Source organism: Schistosoma mansoni, chromosome 6 (assembly GCF_000237925.1).
Source record: "Schistosoma mansoni strain Puerto Rico chromosome 6, complete genome".
NCBI classification, from domain to species: domain Eukaryota; kingdom Metazoa; phylum Platyhelminthes; class Trematoda; order Strigeidida; family Schistosomatidae; genus Schistosoma; species Schistosoma mansoni.
Genome location: NC_031500.1, coordinates 5,373,625 through 5,388,708, shown reverse-complemented (window position 1 = coordinate 5,388,708; position 15,084 = coordinate 5,373,625). Strand labels below are relative to the sequence as shown.

Below are 15,084 nucleotides of genomic sequence, written 5' to 3'. Positions count from 1 at the left end.
ATTAATAACCCAAATAAAATAACCAACATTGGGTTTGCTCTGACCGATCCAAGGCCGTGTTAGGTAGGGTTTTCAACCATAGATTACGGTTATCGCCGGCGTTCCTACTGGACAGTCTCCACCTCAATACATCTCAAATCAATAGTGATGTTATGGTCTGGTGCCAATCAATATCTGTAGTATTCATATACCAAGTCTCTCAAATGTAAGTGCACAAACGTGCTATTGATTACTGAGTTAAATCAGCTCGTCTTAACTTCTTATTTATCACTTGCTGAGCCTTTTTGACTCAAATGTCACTTAGCCGTATGTGTGCTTATACTTTTATCACGTACAATTTGAGGTAAACTATATCTTGAAATATACTGGTTTACTTACGCTTACAAAACTGTACAATTCTTATTTACTTCCCTTTAAACCAACTAGATATTGCCAAGTGTTTTACTGTACACTGGTCTTTAGCCCTAGATCATACTTTACTCATACGTTGTGATCACAATGAAGTTTAGGAAGCTAGTTTCCCGGACTTGAGTTCGCGTAACAACAGGAAAAATTGTCATACATACCTGTATCTACTATTTAGTCTCTATTTTCTCGACTGTTCATTACAATACCTAGTCCTCTAATGTTTATAATTTCTGCTTTTTCATAGATTGGGAAATCTTACCTAAAGCGACAACTTCAAGGTGTTTTACGGGTGCAAAAGAGGCCAGTATCAGAAACTAAAATTCCAAAGCTTGATGGTGATTCTGAAGCATCAGCCATGAATAACATAAATGTTTCAAATTCCTCAACGAATAATTCGTTAGCAAATGATAAGTCAAAAGATAGTAATGTTAATCAACAAGTGTCATGTACCAGTGATGATAACAATACTAGTACTCAATTGTATCAACCATTACCTGGAATGGTTTATTCAGACCATAGTGATAGTGATTGAGAGGGAAAAGACAGACAATTGTAAATAATTGACACACCTATTATCTTGTACAGTTTTAATGAATTTTTAAAAAGCTTTTTTGAAATGCTGTGATGTTCTTTCTCTGGGTTATTTTGAAGTATTTCTACTAATAATTCTAACGATTTCCCTCAAAATAATGCTCTTTAGTTGCATACTTGCTACATTATCTAAAGAATAAACCATTTATATTTTAAGAACTGGAGTGGATTAAGTACAGGTTTAGGTGCGTCATTAAGTTCGAAAACGAAGAAGAATTCCATGTGAAATGTTTTGCCGAACGAACCTACAATATTTAGAAAGGTAAAAACAGTATCACACCTAGAAAGCAATAATAGGTTAGTTTTTCCGAATCCTATCCAGCTCCATCCAAAATACCTCCTTAAATGTAGTAATTGTAGTTCGTTTATTTAAACACAAAAACGGCACAAAAAAGAACCAAAGTATTTATATGCCACATAAAGTAGTTGTCATTAGTTTCGTGTATGGGCTCGGATATTGTTCAGCTGCGCGAACTGAGACAAGTGATTTTCTTCAGGGACCACTGTCTGAGCCTTTGACCCAAAGGTCTGATCCACAAGTCAGTAAAGCGACGTTCACAGATGCGGTCTCATGGTAGTTGGTGACCGACAGTAGGTTCATACTTCGTTTGTTCCCTCAGGATTCTGAAGCCCACGTGCAATACGGGTTTGTAATCAGGGTTTTCCAACTCCTTTTGGTGGATCATCAGTACCCACCAACATGATTAAAGCGCCGGACATTCGCTTTCCATCCTCCAGATTACGTAAATGGCAGCTCCATCTCGAGAAAGAAGTGATTAAGACTCCTCTGGTAGTGGCTATATACACGTGGCCATTGAGGACATTTCGAGAGGAGAGAGGGCTCTCTTCACTCCCGGTCGTACCAGGACATTTGGGGGCAGTAATTGTAGAAAGTGACTTGATCCCGAAGTAGGTGAGCCCAGCCAGGAGGGAATATGCCTAATCCCTGTGCACAGACAACGGGTACTGCCAACTACAAGTGTTTTCTGAAAACTAAACATTCAAAATAATAACAGGAAAAATATATTAGAGTAGTTGACCTATCAGTCACATTTTTATGGTTAATAAGGGGATCTAGAATTCCTGTCCATCCTCATTTATAATTCATCAGTTGGATATACCTATATCGTAGAATTTTTTCTCCAGTGAAACTCAAATTCAGCATTCTTCAACCGTTGAAGTATTAGCCACTGAGTTATAATGAGCATATCTTGTTGATATGGGTACCAGTTGTTATTACAATCGTTTACAATTTAGGAATTAAATAATCAGTTTTATTTTCGATTTTCAGACTACCCTTGCATTCATCTTGATATTCAGTTAGCAATTATTGATAAGAGTAAAATTTATGAACTGGAAAAATGAAACTGAACAGAAACACTTATTATTTTCGCTCATTCTGTTGTATTTCATAAAGTAAATAAATATTGAATATTTGTACATATAGGTTTTGTAAGATAAAATTATCAATCACATTCTGTAGATTTCAGGTATTCAGTTTAACCAAATATTATTTCCGTTTGTTAACATAACATTATTCTTCATCTATTTCATCACCATTCTGATCGTTCCTCTAAACGGAAAATTGAGTATAAATATGAAAAATCTTAATATGTATACAAGAGTACAGTATCATCAATCTCACATTACCATGGTTGTTTTATTTCATACCTCTTCCCTTGAGGTATATGCTGAAATATCTTTTTCTTACCTTAGTTATTCCCATTTCCACTTGTGTGAGTCACTACATTCTCATGTGCTTCTCGTGGCGCAGTGGTTTTTCGATTGTAGATTCGAAAAGCTCTCTACGTGCTTCAGTTTGGAGTGAACCAGGTATTAGTAGTAACCCTCATACAAACAGTATGACTCAAAGCCGAGTAAATGAGCCTGTATATTGTAAATGAGTAATATCGTGCATGCTTTTTCAGACTTCTAGAATATTCGGCTGTTGGTATGTATAGTTATTAAAAGCTGTCACATATTTGTTTTATCTGGTGTGAAACCGTGTTATTTCCTACCTCAAATAATAGATCTCTTGTTTTGTTAGAATTATATTGGCTTGTAAGTGGATGAAAAGAATCCATGAAATCAGTCAATTTTTTTATTATTCTACTGTAATTGTTGTTCTTACATCACTCAGTTTTGCAATGGGATGAGAGTGATATAGATCCATGATTTCAATATAAATAAACACCAAAGTGGTGGCAAGCATTATGTGTTCGTTTTACTCGTCTCTTTTATAGACAATGTTATGAGTTGACCTAGATTGTCCATCTTAACATTTATTGATGGATGTTGAGTAATTTGTGACCCTGAATTTGCAAAGTATGGGAGCATCACTTATTGTCACCTTATCTTCCGTAAAAAAGTGTTTGATAGATTAAATGATACATTATGAGGAATAATTGCTTAAAGATTAACTGTCGCTCCTAGCATAATTCACTTCATAAATTACACGTTACGTGAATCAGTCATATCAAATAATGTGACAAGTAGTGGATATTTCATAAAAGTATGAAAACTCATGTCTTCAAGTGATGCGATTAATTTGGTCACAGAACTTTCACTATAAAGTATGCATAAACGTTAGTTTAGATTAATTCAACAAACTCTCACTTCACTATTTGGTTCATCTTTCTCTCCTTCCGCTTGTATTTCACCTTCATCATTCCGGTCATCCTTTTCATTTTGCTCTTCTTCGTCGTCTTCTCCTGGTTCTTTATCCAAAGAAGATTCAATGATATTTTCAGTTTTTCTATCTTCGGTAAGCTCATCACTTAGCTCTTGTTGGTCTGATTGACCTGTTAAAGCAGCACCTGCTTCTTGCATCAATGCCATTTCAGCAGCCATTAGTTCTAATTGCCGATATTCATGGTGTCTTTCTTGAACAACCTAAATGGTAATGAATCGATTTGATAATGTGATTTATACGGAAATTTACCCTAGTCTTTCTGAAATAGTATGGGTTATTATATTCCTAATTAGTAACTCCATAGTATCATTATCACCGGATGGTCTGAATTTCGTTGGTGAGCACTTCTAAGGAGTTCATGAATTAGGGTAGAGAAGAGATCCAGTGCTACATGTTTTCTCTATCGGTGTCAGTTCAAAGAACGTTTAGCAATTCTATTTATCAGAAGGGGGTTTTGTGGAGATTTTAGTAACTTTATATAGTTGAAATCATGAGTCAATTGATGCGGGATCGTGGATACTCCCTGCTGAGGAGTCCCACAATAGGACGAAACGGCCATCCGGTGCTTCCAAGTTTTCCATGGTGGTCTGGCTTCAATTGACTCATGATTTCAACTATATGAAACTCTATTTATGTGTATCTTTAACCACGGGGGCTTAGTAGCATAGACTCATTTTCGACAAGTTTAACCGTTTTTTAATCAGGAGGATAAATTTATACTATAAACCATATGGAAAAATTTGAAAAGAAAACAGTTCATAAGGAAGATCATAAAACTAACTTCTCTAATCATTCCATCTAATAATAGACAAGCATCATTCCATAATTCAAGTTCTTCATCGGTTTCTGCCATAAGCCAAGGTAAAAATCCTTCTTCAATATCTACAAAATCGATACAGATTGATACGCAAAATAATTGTAAATGGTAAAAGATTTATGAATATTTTATCCAGTTTTCATTTATTATATCTGATATGAATACATTCACCATTTAAGCTACATTCACTGATTTTCTAGATGTCTAACTCAGTTTGAATCCTGAAGACAAGTTGGAAGAAAATGGTTCCATGCCATATGTATTACTGGATAAAACATAGTGTATTATTAGTATCATATATATTCTTATTATTATTTAGTGAGATATCAAAAACCGAGGAAAACTCAATAGCTGTTGTGTTACAGCTTTAGAAACTAATCCTCAGTTCTAATTTCTCGAGGCCGGTTAAGTTATTTCAAGTCCACTTTTTTTAAAATTCGCATATCGAACCAAAATAAGCTTGAAGTTTTTTTCAAAAAAAACTAAGCATCTCAGACGATTGAAGAGATCATCGTATGAAATGACGATCTCGTTTTCGATTAAATTTGTTTATCCCATTTATAGTCCCCTTAAAATGATTGTTTCTGAAATGAATTTTTCACATAGAAACTTGAAGAAAATTACCAATTCAGAGGTAAAACTAATTATCGATTAATCCTACTTGTTAACTGATAGAAAATTTGACACTTTTGAACAGTTTGATTCATTGCTAAAAATGATGAATGTTAGTGACTTAAACTCTGCGATTATTATTTTTAACTCTGGTTACTCATCTTGCCTTCATTTCTTTTTATTCGATAATTTTTGTGTGCTGCCTTGTACTACTTAATATTACCCAGTAATCAATTTTATTTTCCATCAATTTGAAGACAACGGATATTATTGTTGTGTAGTACTCCTAGTCATTCTCATAAATTTATAATATTCAACTTATTTATTATCATAATTTTAACCTGTTACCATTTGTAACAGTTGTTTCAGATTTTCGTATGTTCTCAGAGTCTCTGTTTTAGCATCAGACTTTTCATATCTTCTGTCCTTCGTTTCTGTTTCTCTTGTTCAATGTAGACCCAACTCCTAGCAGTTATTCATATAATCGAAATATATTTCTACCTACTATGCACACTGAAGCGTTAAGCACCTCAGACACTCCATAAACTGAAGTTTAACACTTATTAGGATTCCTAGATGGAAGTTAGGATTCAACCTACATTTTATTTTAGACATGTTAGTGCAGCTTATCTCCTTCGTTAATATTAGCTCCAAACGAACTTGAAAATAACACTAGTTCCTGTTTACGAAATAGATTATCGTGTCAAGAAATCGTCAGATTGTTTTAATATTACTAGTTCTTATCAGATTTTTTCAGTATACTTAGGAATCTCAGTCTTTTTATGTTTATAAGACTGGTCTAGAACAAGATGAGTTGAGCTACTAATCATAGACTTTATAGAATACCAGAGCTGATATGATCTGAATATCGTCAATACTAAGACTACGATAGATAGAAAAATAGAGTTAGATATTGATAGCAATGGCAATAAATACTCGCCACCATTCATTTTTAATCCATTGGTGTACAGTTTCGTCGATATCTCTGGCAGAGAAATTTAGTCAACTTTAATCAATAGAATTTGTTCGCGACTATGGATTATATCAGTTTAATCACACATGAGCAAGTAAAGGTTGATTTAGTGTTATTATTCACAGGATTAGTTTGTCATTTCATAGCCAAAATCACATTTAGCAGTTCTTACCGAGAACCGAATTCAATTAACCAATTTGGTAATTCGGTTACTTGAATAGGTAAATAGACACCTCAGCTTTACTTGTTTGATGGTAGACGGCTTCAGGCAGCTACCAGGAAGCTTCGAATCTAGGTTTCATCTTGGTTGGTACTCACTAACAAAATGTCCACCACATCTTGAGAGAGCTATTACTTCATTAAAGATCTCAAAATGCCATATCCAATGCCGGAATCAGATATTCTGTCACTAAGTGACTCGATCTGTGAGTAACCTTCGAGCGAACTGAGATCTTCGATCTCTTGTTGTACAGTAATCTATTCTATGTTGTTTAATCTCTAATACTGATAAGATTCTATGGATCAGATATTTTGGTTAGTCCTAACTAGCATGAGTCTACGACTCAGCGCTTCTACCGAACTTGGTTATTCGTGTTGCCAATAAATGATACTGTTTTCAAATAATTCTCACTTTAACACTCCGTCATACTGAAAATATTATTTACCATAATATAATTTTAAAACCATGTAAACAATTCGTTTTAATGCAATAAGTTATGAAATGGTAACCTTAAAAAGTAGTGTTCTTTTTTTAATCTTAAACAGTATTCAACAGTATGACGGTTACCATAACTACTTTAGTAATCTTGAAAGAAGTCAGATAAATTATAAGAATTCTATAGTTGAATCTTTTTAAAGATAGTTTGAAGTTAGTTTTCAGACTCATATGAATAAATATAACGACTAATAGTAAATGAGTCATTTTAATAGATATTAAAGTTAACACCCTAGTAGATATAAAGAATGTACTTATGTTCAGATTGAATATTATCATTGATGCATGATTGGTTCCTTTTGAAATTTCATAAATGAAAACATTTGAATAAACTACAAAATGTTTCACATTTAAAACTGATACTTAATAATTATCAGAAGGGGGGTTTCGTGGAGATTTTAGTAATTTTATATGGTTGAAATCATGAATCAATTGAAGCTAGACCATCATGGAAAATCTGGAAGCACTGAACGTCCGTTTCGTTCTATTGTGGGACTCTTCAACAGGACAAAACGGCCTTCCAGTGCTTCCAGATTTTCCATGGTGGTCTAGCTTCAATTGATTCATGATCTCAACTATATAAAACCTAATGATTAATTAATTCTCTGATATTATATACTTTCAATTAATTTACTTTAATATTTATATGTTTACCTCGTTCAACTGGATCATAAAAGTAACCTGTTTCAGTTAAATTATTAAATACATGTGTTTGTAAATCAGCTAAATAGGCTTTGGCAAATGCTTGTGCAGCAACTTTTGTAGTCAACTCTTTTTCTTGTTCAATTACAGCTAGAAATTGAGCTTTACGTCGTTCTTTTTCTTCTCTAAAAAGGAAAATTGATAAAGAAAAATCTGAAATTTTATGAAAATGAAAATATTTTCCAATAAATTGAATTTGAGTGTTTTAGTCAACGTGTAGTGAACTTGTTGGTGTTAATAATTTAATGACTGATATATTTGTGAATTGACTCATGATCTCAACTATGAAGATACTGAAATCTCCACAAAAACTCCTGATAATAATCAAAATATGCTTACTAGTGACTGATTTCAAGAGGTATTTCCAGGAGTTCTAGTGAGAAGCAGTAAACAGTAGAGTTCAACCACGTCTGTTGTGAGATAGGAACTCATTGAAGATAAGTGGCGAACGGTTACTCAACTTCGTGGATTGGTTGAAGTTAGACATTAACACCATCGGATGCCGGCCCAGTGGTCTATCGGTTAAGTGCTCTGGCGCGAAACTGGTAGGTCGTGGGTTCGAATCTCGATAGGCGGGACCGTGGATGCGCACTGCTGAGGAGTCCCATGATAGGACGGAACGGCCGTCCAGTGCTTCCAGGTTTTCCTTGGTGGCCTAACTTCAATTGACTCATGATCTCAACTATGAGAATTCACTTCTATTATACGCGAGACGATTGTAATTTATATTAAGTTACTACAAGAATAACAAATCATAAAATTAATGACTATAAACTAGTTATTTTCTTCTTTTTACATATCTCTTTAAGTAAATCCTGAATTCTAGTGTTGTAGCGAACGATAAGTCAAATAGAGAAGACCAATTACAGAGTACGTTCATAAAATATGAAAACCACACACTAAATACATTATTTTTACGTCTTCTATTAATTGTCTCTTACAAACTTCATCGTTCATTCATTCCTATTGTCATCAAAATTACTCCCTGTTTACGTTACTGTTCTCTTCAATTCGATCTTTTCAATTTTGTACTGCCAGGTATTACACTTCCGATTTGTGTTACATACTACTTATATCTATTAATATAAACAGCATACACCAAGATGTTCTCTGATACATTTTATTATATGATTTTATACGTTTTTATTTAGCGTTAGATTTGACAGTTTTATAGTTTTAATTTATTTTATATTCTTTCAGTTAACATACTCTTTCTATGTTGATACAATGTGTGCAACTTAAACTGATGCACAGCAATCCCATGTTTTTCATGATTGACCAAGTGTCTCTAATTGGCACTTCAAAGAATAACTATATCTTTGTTATTATGTCATCAATCAATATCCATCCAAAATCTCTTTATTCTAAAATAAGATAACAACATGAACATATGATATCTTTGAAATGATTCATTAACCTTTAGTGTCATTCACATCACTGAAGGGCCGTATTTTACTAATGAACTTAAATTTAACTAAATAGCTTATACTGAGCATAAAATTCAGTGATATTTTGGAAATGATAAACCATAATTGTTTCCATCATGACGTAACACTGATTGCTCTGATCAGAAATCCACCGACGTGGAATATAGGCTTAATTTTCTGAATGCACTTTACCTTTATTTATTTTTTTTGAATTCTGTGAAGTTATTTATTTTAGGTTATTTGTAAGGCTTTGTATTTTATGTTTCTGGTATTCAGGACTGTAGTTGGGCGGTTTCGATTTGATTATTTGCAATCTGAGTGAATTACTCGATTTTGTCCTTTAGTTACAAGGTTTTAATGTATTTGGATTTAGGCTAAAAATAAAATCTAGGCTGAGCATTTCGTTCTGCTAGAGACTCATCAACGTTGTGTACCTGCATCAAAGTACTGATATTCACATTGAGATCTGAACCTAATATCTATTTCTTCAGTGGTTCAACAAAGATCTGATACGTAATCAACCAATGAGTGCGGAGAAAACATCCAACCTATAATTAGTGTTATTTTTGCAAAAGCGAGAAAAAATGTTTGTTTCAACAATAAAAAGCTGACTTGCATACACTTTCTTCAGTCATATTCATAGATAACAGTTCAAATAATGCAGTTGAACTCAGTGTATTTAGATAAAAATAAGAATTATATGGATTGCTGCAACTTAAGGAGACAAAACTTAACAAAACTCGTGGTCTTTCAACTTACCTATATTGTTTGCAACCTTGAAGTAAAATTTACTTGGATGTATATAATCAGTTAAACAGGATAGTTTTACACTATTCAAGATAGTCGGAATGCATTTAACATGCAGTTACAGAGTGTTTAGTAGAATAAAGTAATTGAGTTAACCATTTTAAAGTTTATTGTGAAGTTTTAAATATTTTAAAGTGTATTTGAACAATTTTAAACTGTTCTTTTCAGCTTTTATAATAAATGATTACTTCTGCTGATGAAAGATGTACACCCACGATCCCGCCAGCGAGATACGAACCCGGGACTCTCGGTCACTCGCACCCACGCCTAACCTCTAGACCACTTAGCCGGTATCCAACGGTGTTAATGTTATTATTATGTTATTATTTTTTCACTGTGCAAATATGTTCATATATTGTATAACTTACTGTATACGTCTTTCACGTTCTGTAAGCCTAGCAACTTCTAAAAGATCAGCTTGACGTATTTCTTCAAAAGCATTCTGTTGAGCACGTATACTAGCTAATTCTTCTTCCTCCGCAATTTCAAGTAGAGATTGTTCAATTGTTTTACCAATTAAAACTTCTAATACTGGCGTCACTTCTAAATCAAAGTCAAAAAGCTGGAAAATAATTAATTAAATGAACACTTAATATATTGAATTATCTATTGAAATTCTTGCTTTAAAGTACAAATATATAGAATTATAATTAAAGATAGAATGAATATGAGATAAATTGCTATGTTTACTACACCACCGTCATTTTCAGTACTGAGTTGTCATTCTTTTGTTATTAGGACCGATTTGTTCTTTTTTAGGTCCTCAGTAAGACAATTAAAAGACAAAGATGAATGATTTTGAATGATATTAATCTATGTGTCACAACAAACAATTTCTTGATATGAATTGCGAAGTTTGTGGTCATTTAACCTCTAACTTTGAATGGTATGTTTTGTATTTATAAGCTTATGGTTTAGGTAGGTCATTTACGAATTAATTTGTCTAGTCATGTTACAAGCTAATATCATTTTATGGAACAACAAGAATAAAGGACAATCGGAAAACTATTTTCCTCCACTTGGAGATTAATGAGTAATTCGTGATCACGACTTCAAGTATAATTAAATCCACAGTCTCTGAATGTTTCTAACGGCAGTGTACAGGTTTCTGTGTTTGACCCGATATGATACTTTATTACGACTTGTACACGAGACTATGCGATCACCATACTGGGTATGCTAAATAGAGACCAGGTCACTTTAAACGCCGACACAAGAGATTTAGTTAGAAGGCTGAGAGCCGGAAAGTAGTTCTACAATACAGTAAGGGTTCTTTACACTCAATGAAGGCCGAAATGGAATCGATAGAAAGAAAGAAATTACAAGATTAATATTGTAGCATTATTAAGTAGGCTAGGTGTCTATCTGTCTTTTCTCACTGGCGAATCATATCTTACTTTCATTGACCTATTACAAACAACTATCATATGACGCATCTGTATCTGTGATCAAGATGATTTTAAAAATTACTTAGTAACCCAAGGGTTAAACTGATGTTATTCAATGACAAAAACTATCATCAAAACAATTAATGACTCCAAAGAAAGCATGTAACACTGATTACATAAAAAGTACTACAATATAGTTATTTAAAAAAACTAATTCACCAAAGAGTAACTTCAGATATTTCATGTTTCTGTTATGACTGTTTCCTTCCGAAACTAACGAAATCTATTTTCAAGTCGAACTTTGTAGTTTTGCAGTCATCCTATGCTTTTTGTTCGTCGAATTCATTCTGCCTTCTTAAATAATATTGCTTATGCTTTAAATCTTCTGCTGCCGCGGATACTTTTACTGCTTTGGATATTATGACATCTGTCTTCGTAATTCCACTTCCATATGCTGATTTGGTGATATAAGCTAAACTGATTCATGCATATGACAGGTTGTATCTTGTTTGTGACGGATGACTGATTGATTGTAGTTTATCTGTCAAATTATATTCACTCCCCAATAAAAAAATAAGGGCGAAACAAATAAATAAGGATCTTCGACTCACATCTCCTTCATATATTTGAGTCATTACATCTACACCAACTTTGGCTGGTACGTAAAGAGGAGTAGGTGGTCTGTCAAGAAAATCGTCCGTCTGACAAGTTTCATCTGCTTCTTCGATTTGTTCCGTAAGAGCTTCCAAGTAAAGTTCTGTTTGAACTGGTTGATGGAGTCTACCATCTAGAGGTAATGGGGATTTCGGCCTCAGCTGATTTTTTTGACAGCAACAAAATTATCAATTATTAAATTATTTGTAAATATATTGAAATTAAAGGTGGTTTTGAATGTAATGGTTAAAATAATACTAACAATGTACACTGAAGTAGTTGAGTTATGAAGTACATATGGTCAGTTTACCCTATGATTTAGTTTAGAGAAATAGGTAATTGGGCTGCAGTTAATGGTACATAAATTCAGGAACAATAGTATTCAAGAAATTCATCAACTATTGGTCCGCCGTACGTAATTTAAGAATTTATCTACCTTTATTCTGAAAGTAATCGACGCTTTTTCTTAACATACGATCAGGCATATTTTAGAATATTGAGAGGCCTTATTATGAAACACATTAAACGAAAGTGGCTGGTCGACAAAATACTTGTAATTCTATTGCCGTGATTGGAAGTCAGCAATGGGTAGATGTTGATCAACAATTTAGCCACATAGTCCTGACAATCCTCGTATTTTTATTACACCATTCAAATTAACCAAAATGGTATTACTGTTGATAGCAAGTTTCGGTAACATAGAGCAGGGAAATAAAGATTCTGTTAGAACTCTAAAGTCTTCATGCCGTACAATAAAATAGTTCGGAGTAAACAGGGAGATATTTATGCCTCAAGGATTAAATATTCATTTGTCCTATGCTGTATGTATAAAAATTGATAGTTTTGTGTTTACCGAACAGCAGATGTTTTACTTGGGTTGTTTGACGCATGAAATAATTCCTTGACATAACCAAAATTTGTAGTGTACCAGTCTACAGTGAGTAACTTGAATAATGTAAATTTTAGTGTTTGTTTTCTATAGGTATTAGAAATGACTGAACCCATGATAACTATGTGTAAGCATGCAACCACAGACACTGACACCGAGGTAACATAGTTCTGAAACTAAACGAGAACGACGGACATGAAGAAACTTTAGAGGACTCTGGGGTTTTTAAATCAGTAACTCATGAACTATTTAATGAAGTATATCAGCTAAAATAATATTTCGTTTGTCTTAAGGTATCAGCGTGCGACAACTGAAGCAAATGTATGAAAATTGTGTCTAATGTTGCTAACTTTTTTAGTTAACTAGGACAACAGAAGATTCAATAATTAACAAACAAAAATAGCAGAGTCTGTTCGTAGTATCTGTATCTAAGCATCAGAGTGTAGTTCTCAGTTTTTTATCGCATGCGATACACAAAGACAAAAAACAGTTGACAACACAGCTTTTGGTGCAAACATACTTCTTCACGCATTCTACGACGAGCAATAAAATTGCGTCTCCTTTCTATTTGTTTCTGAATTTCAATGGGATCAGGCTGAGCATGAGCAGGCAATACATGCAAAGCGTATGTGTTTCCCCTGATTACTCTCCTATCGTACATAATATTTCCGTAATTAGTGTTTATATCTTCTTCTCTAATTTTGAGTAAAAATTTTATAAATATTTAAATTACATATTCTCCCGATAAATCTTTCTTCTTGCTACCACTTTGGGCTGACTGGCAAAACTATATGTTCCTTCTGGATTTCTTGAAGGAAGGACGCTTGTCATGATTATTTGTAGATACTGGTATTCCAAGTATGATATTTAAAAGTGTGAAATGTTTGGTTGCTATAGATCAAGGTTACACTAATTTGCGCAATTAAAACAAATTTGACATCACTACTCGAAATGTATTTTTCAAAAGTATACTCGTTAAAAGAATTTAAAGTTTACAAGTTCAGTTTTTTCACAGGATCAATTACAATGAATAGTTGTTTAAAAAATTGGTTGCTTAATGAATATCTTCAACTAACGACTAAACAGTATATCCAATGCCCTAGTGACAGGTTTGTTCAAACCGAGTGATTTCTTCGAGCTCACTCCTTTCTGTTGATTTACGGTTCCTTGTCTTTGGTAATGTCATATTTCACTGTTGTCTATCAACTGCACTAATTCTAACCAGAGTGGTCAACACCTAAGAGTCCAAATGCCTGGTCATTTGAGTGAGTGTGTTTGCCTCAGTGCAACAATGTTTTTATGTACTAGTAACCCCAATTTATATTTATTTGAATATCGGATCTCGTTTTCTGAATGATTTTACCGGTTTGGATGAAGGATTTCATCAATTCACTACTCCGTGAGGGAAACGGGTCTCCAGACATAAACGATTTAATTTCGGTGTTTAACCTTCCTAAATAGTTCGCTCAGATGATCAGTTTTAAGTTGCACGAAGAGATTAAACAAAATAAACCAAAATCACAAATTGGTAAACGGTTAGCTAATATTATATTATATCGTAAGCTTCAGTTAGTCGATGAAAATCAAGTTGATGCTTTTCACTCTGTCTTCATAAAAACGGCTGAACAGACATTTTACTATTTTCGTTCCGCTGTCGAACGCGTTCTATCATGTCCACCTCATACATGAAACAAGGAATCACTGCTGGAGTCCTATATTATAAATGGGGCTTCCCAAAAGTCGTTAGCTTGACAACGACACTGGCTAGACTAACGAGTCGATATTTACTAAGTCTCTTCTTCCCGCTTCAAAAACTTCTGGTTGTGGCGTCTATGCAGTCTCTTGGGAGTTTATACTGTCAAAAAGACATATCAAACGGTATTGTCAGAAGTTCGGCAGTTATGCCTGTCAGGGCTTTCATAATCCTGTGACGAATATCCTCATGACCACTGGACCTATCTGGTTCAAGATGCTGAAGTAATCTTAAGACAGTTCCTTTTCAATAGCCAGAGAAACATTCGACAAGCATCCATCATCACGATTCATTGTTCTTCTTTTAACATTGTTGGTAGAAAACGCTTTAATAAAATATTCTAATAAAAATTCAGCTATTCTATCATAAATTCATACCAATATCAACAGATTTTCTTGTAACTGCCTCTTTATATACGAAAACAACATTTTCGGACTATTTTAACTTTGCCTGATTAGTTGTTTTTATATGAATGACTAGACTTAATTATCAACGCTTTTTTCCAACCTTAATAGCCATATAATAAATGGATCTGTACTGTTCAGATCTTGTAGTAATAAATATGTTTTAATGCTTTTTCCAGCTTCTAGGAAGGCTATTGACCTATTTAGTTATCAACGGTCGGATATTTTTGGTCTTATGTGGTTCTAAACATG

General features: G+C 33.7%; 1 protein-coding gene across 1 annotated transcript; it reads right to left on the bottom strand.

Moving 5' to 3' along the window:
* Nucleotides 1-2,533: 2,533 nt before the first annotated feature.
* Nucleotides 2,534-13,336, bottom strand: Smp_170010 (putative flagellar radial spoke protein; the record flags this gene model as incomplete). The annotated part of the gene is made up of 7 exons (XM_018798045.1): nt 2,534-2,572; nt 3,616-3,891; nt 4,473-4,573; nt 9,697-9,767; nt 10,113-10,306; nt 11,744-11,947; nt 13,196-13,336. 7 exons carry the CDS (start codon nt 13,334-13,336, stop codon nt 2,534-2,536), a joined length of 1,026 nt encoding a protein of 341 aa, XP_018653025.1.
* Between the last annotated feature and the right edge of the window lie 1,748 nt (nt 13,337-15,084).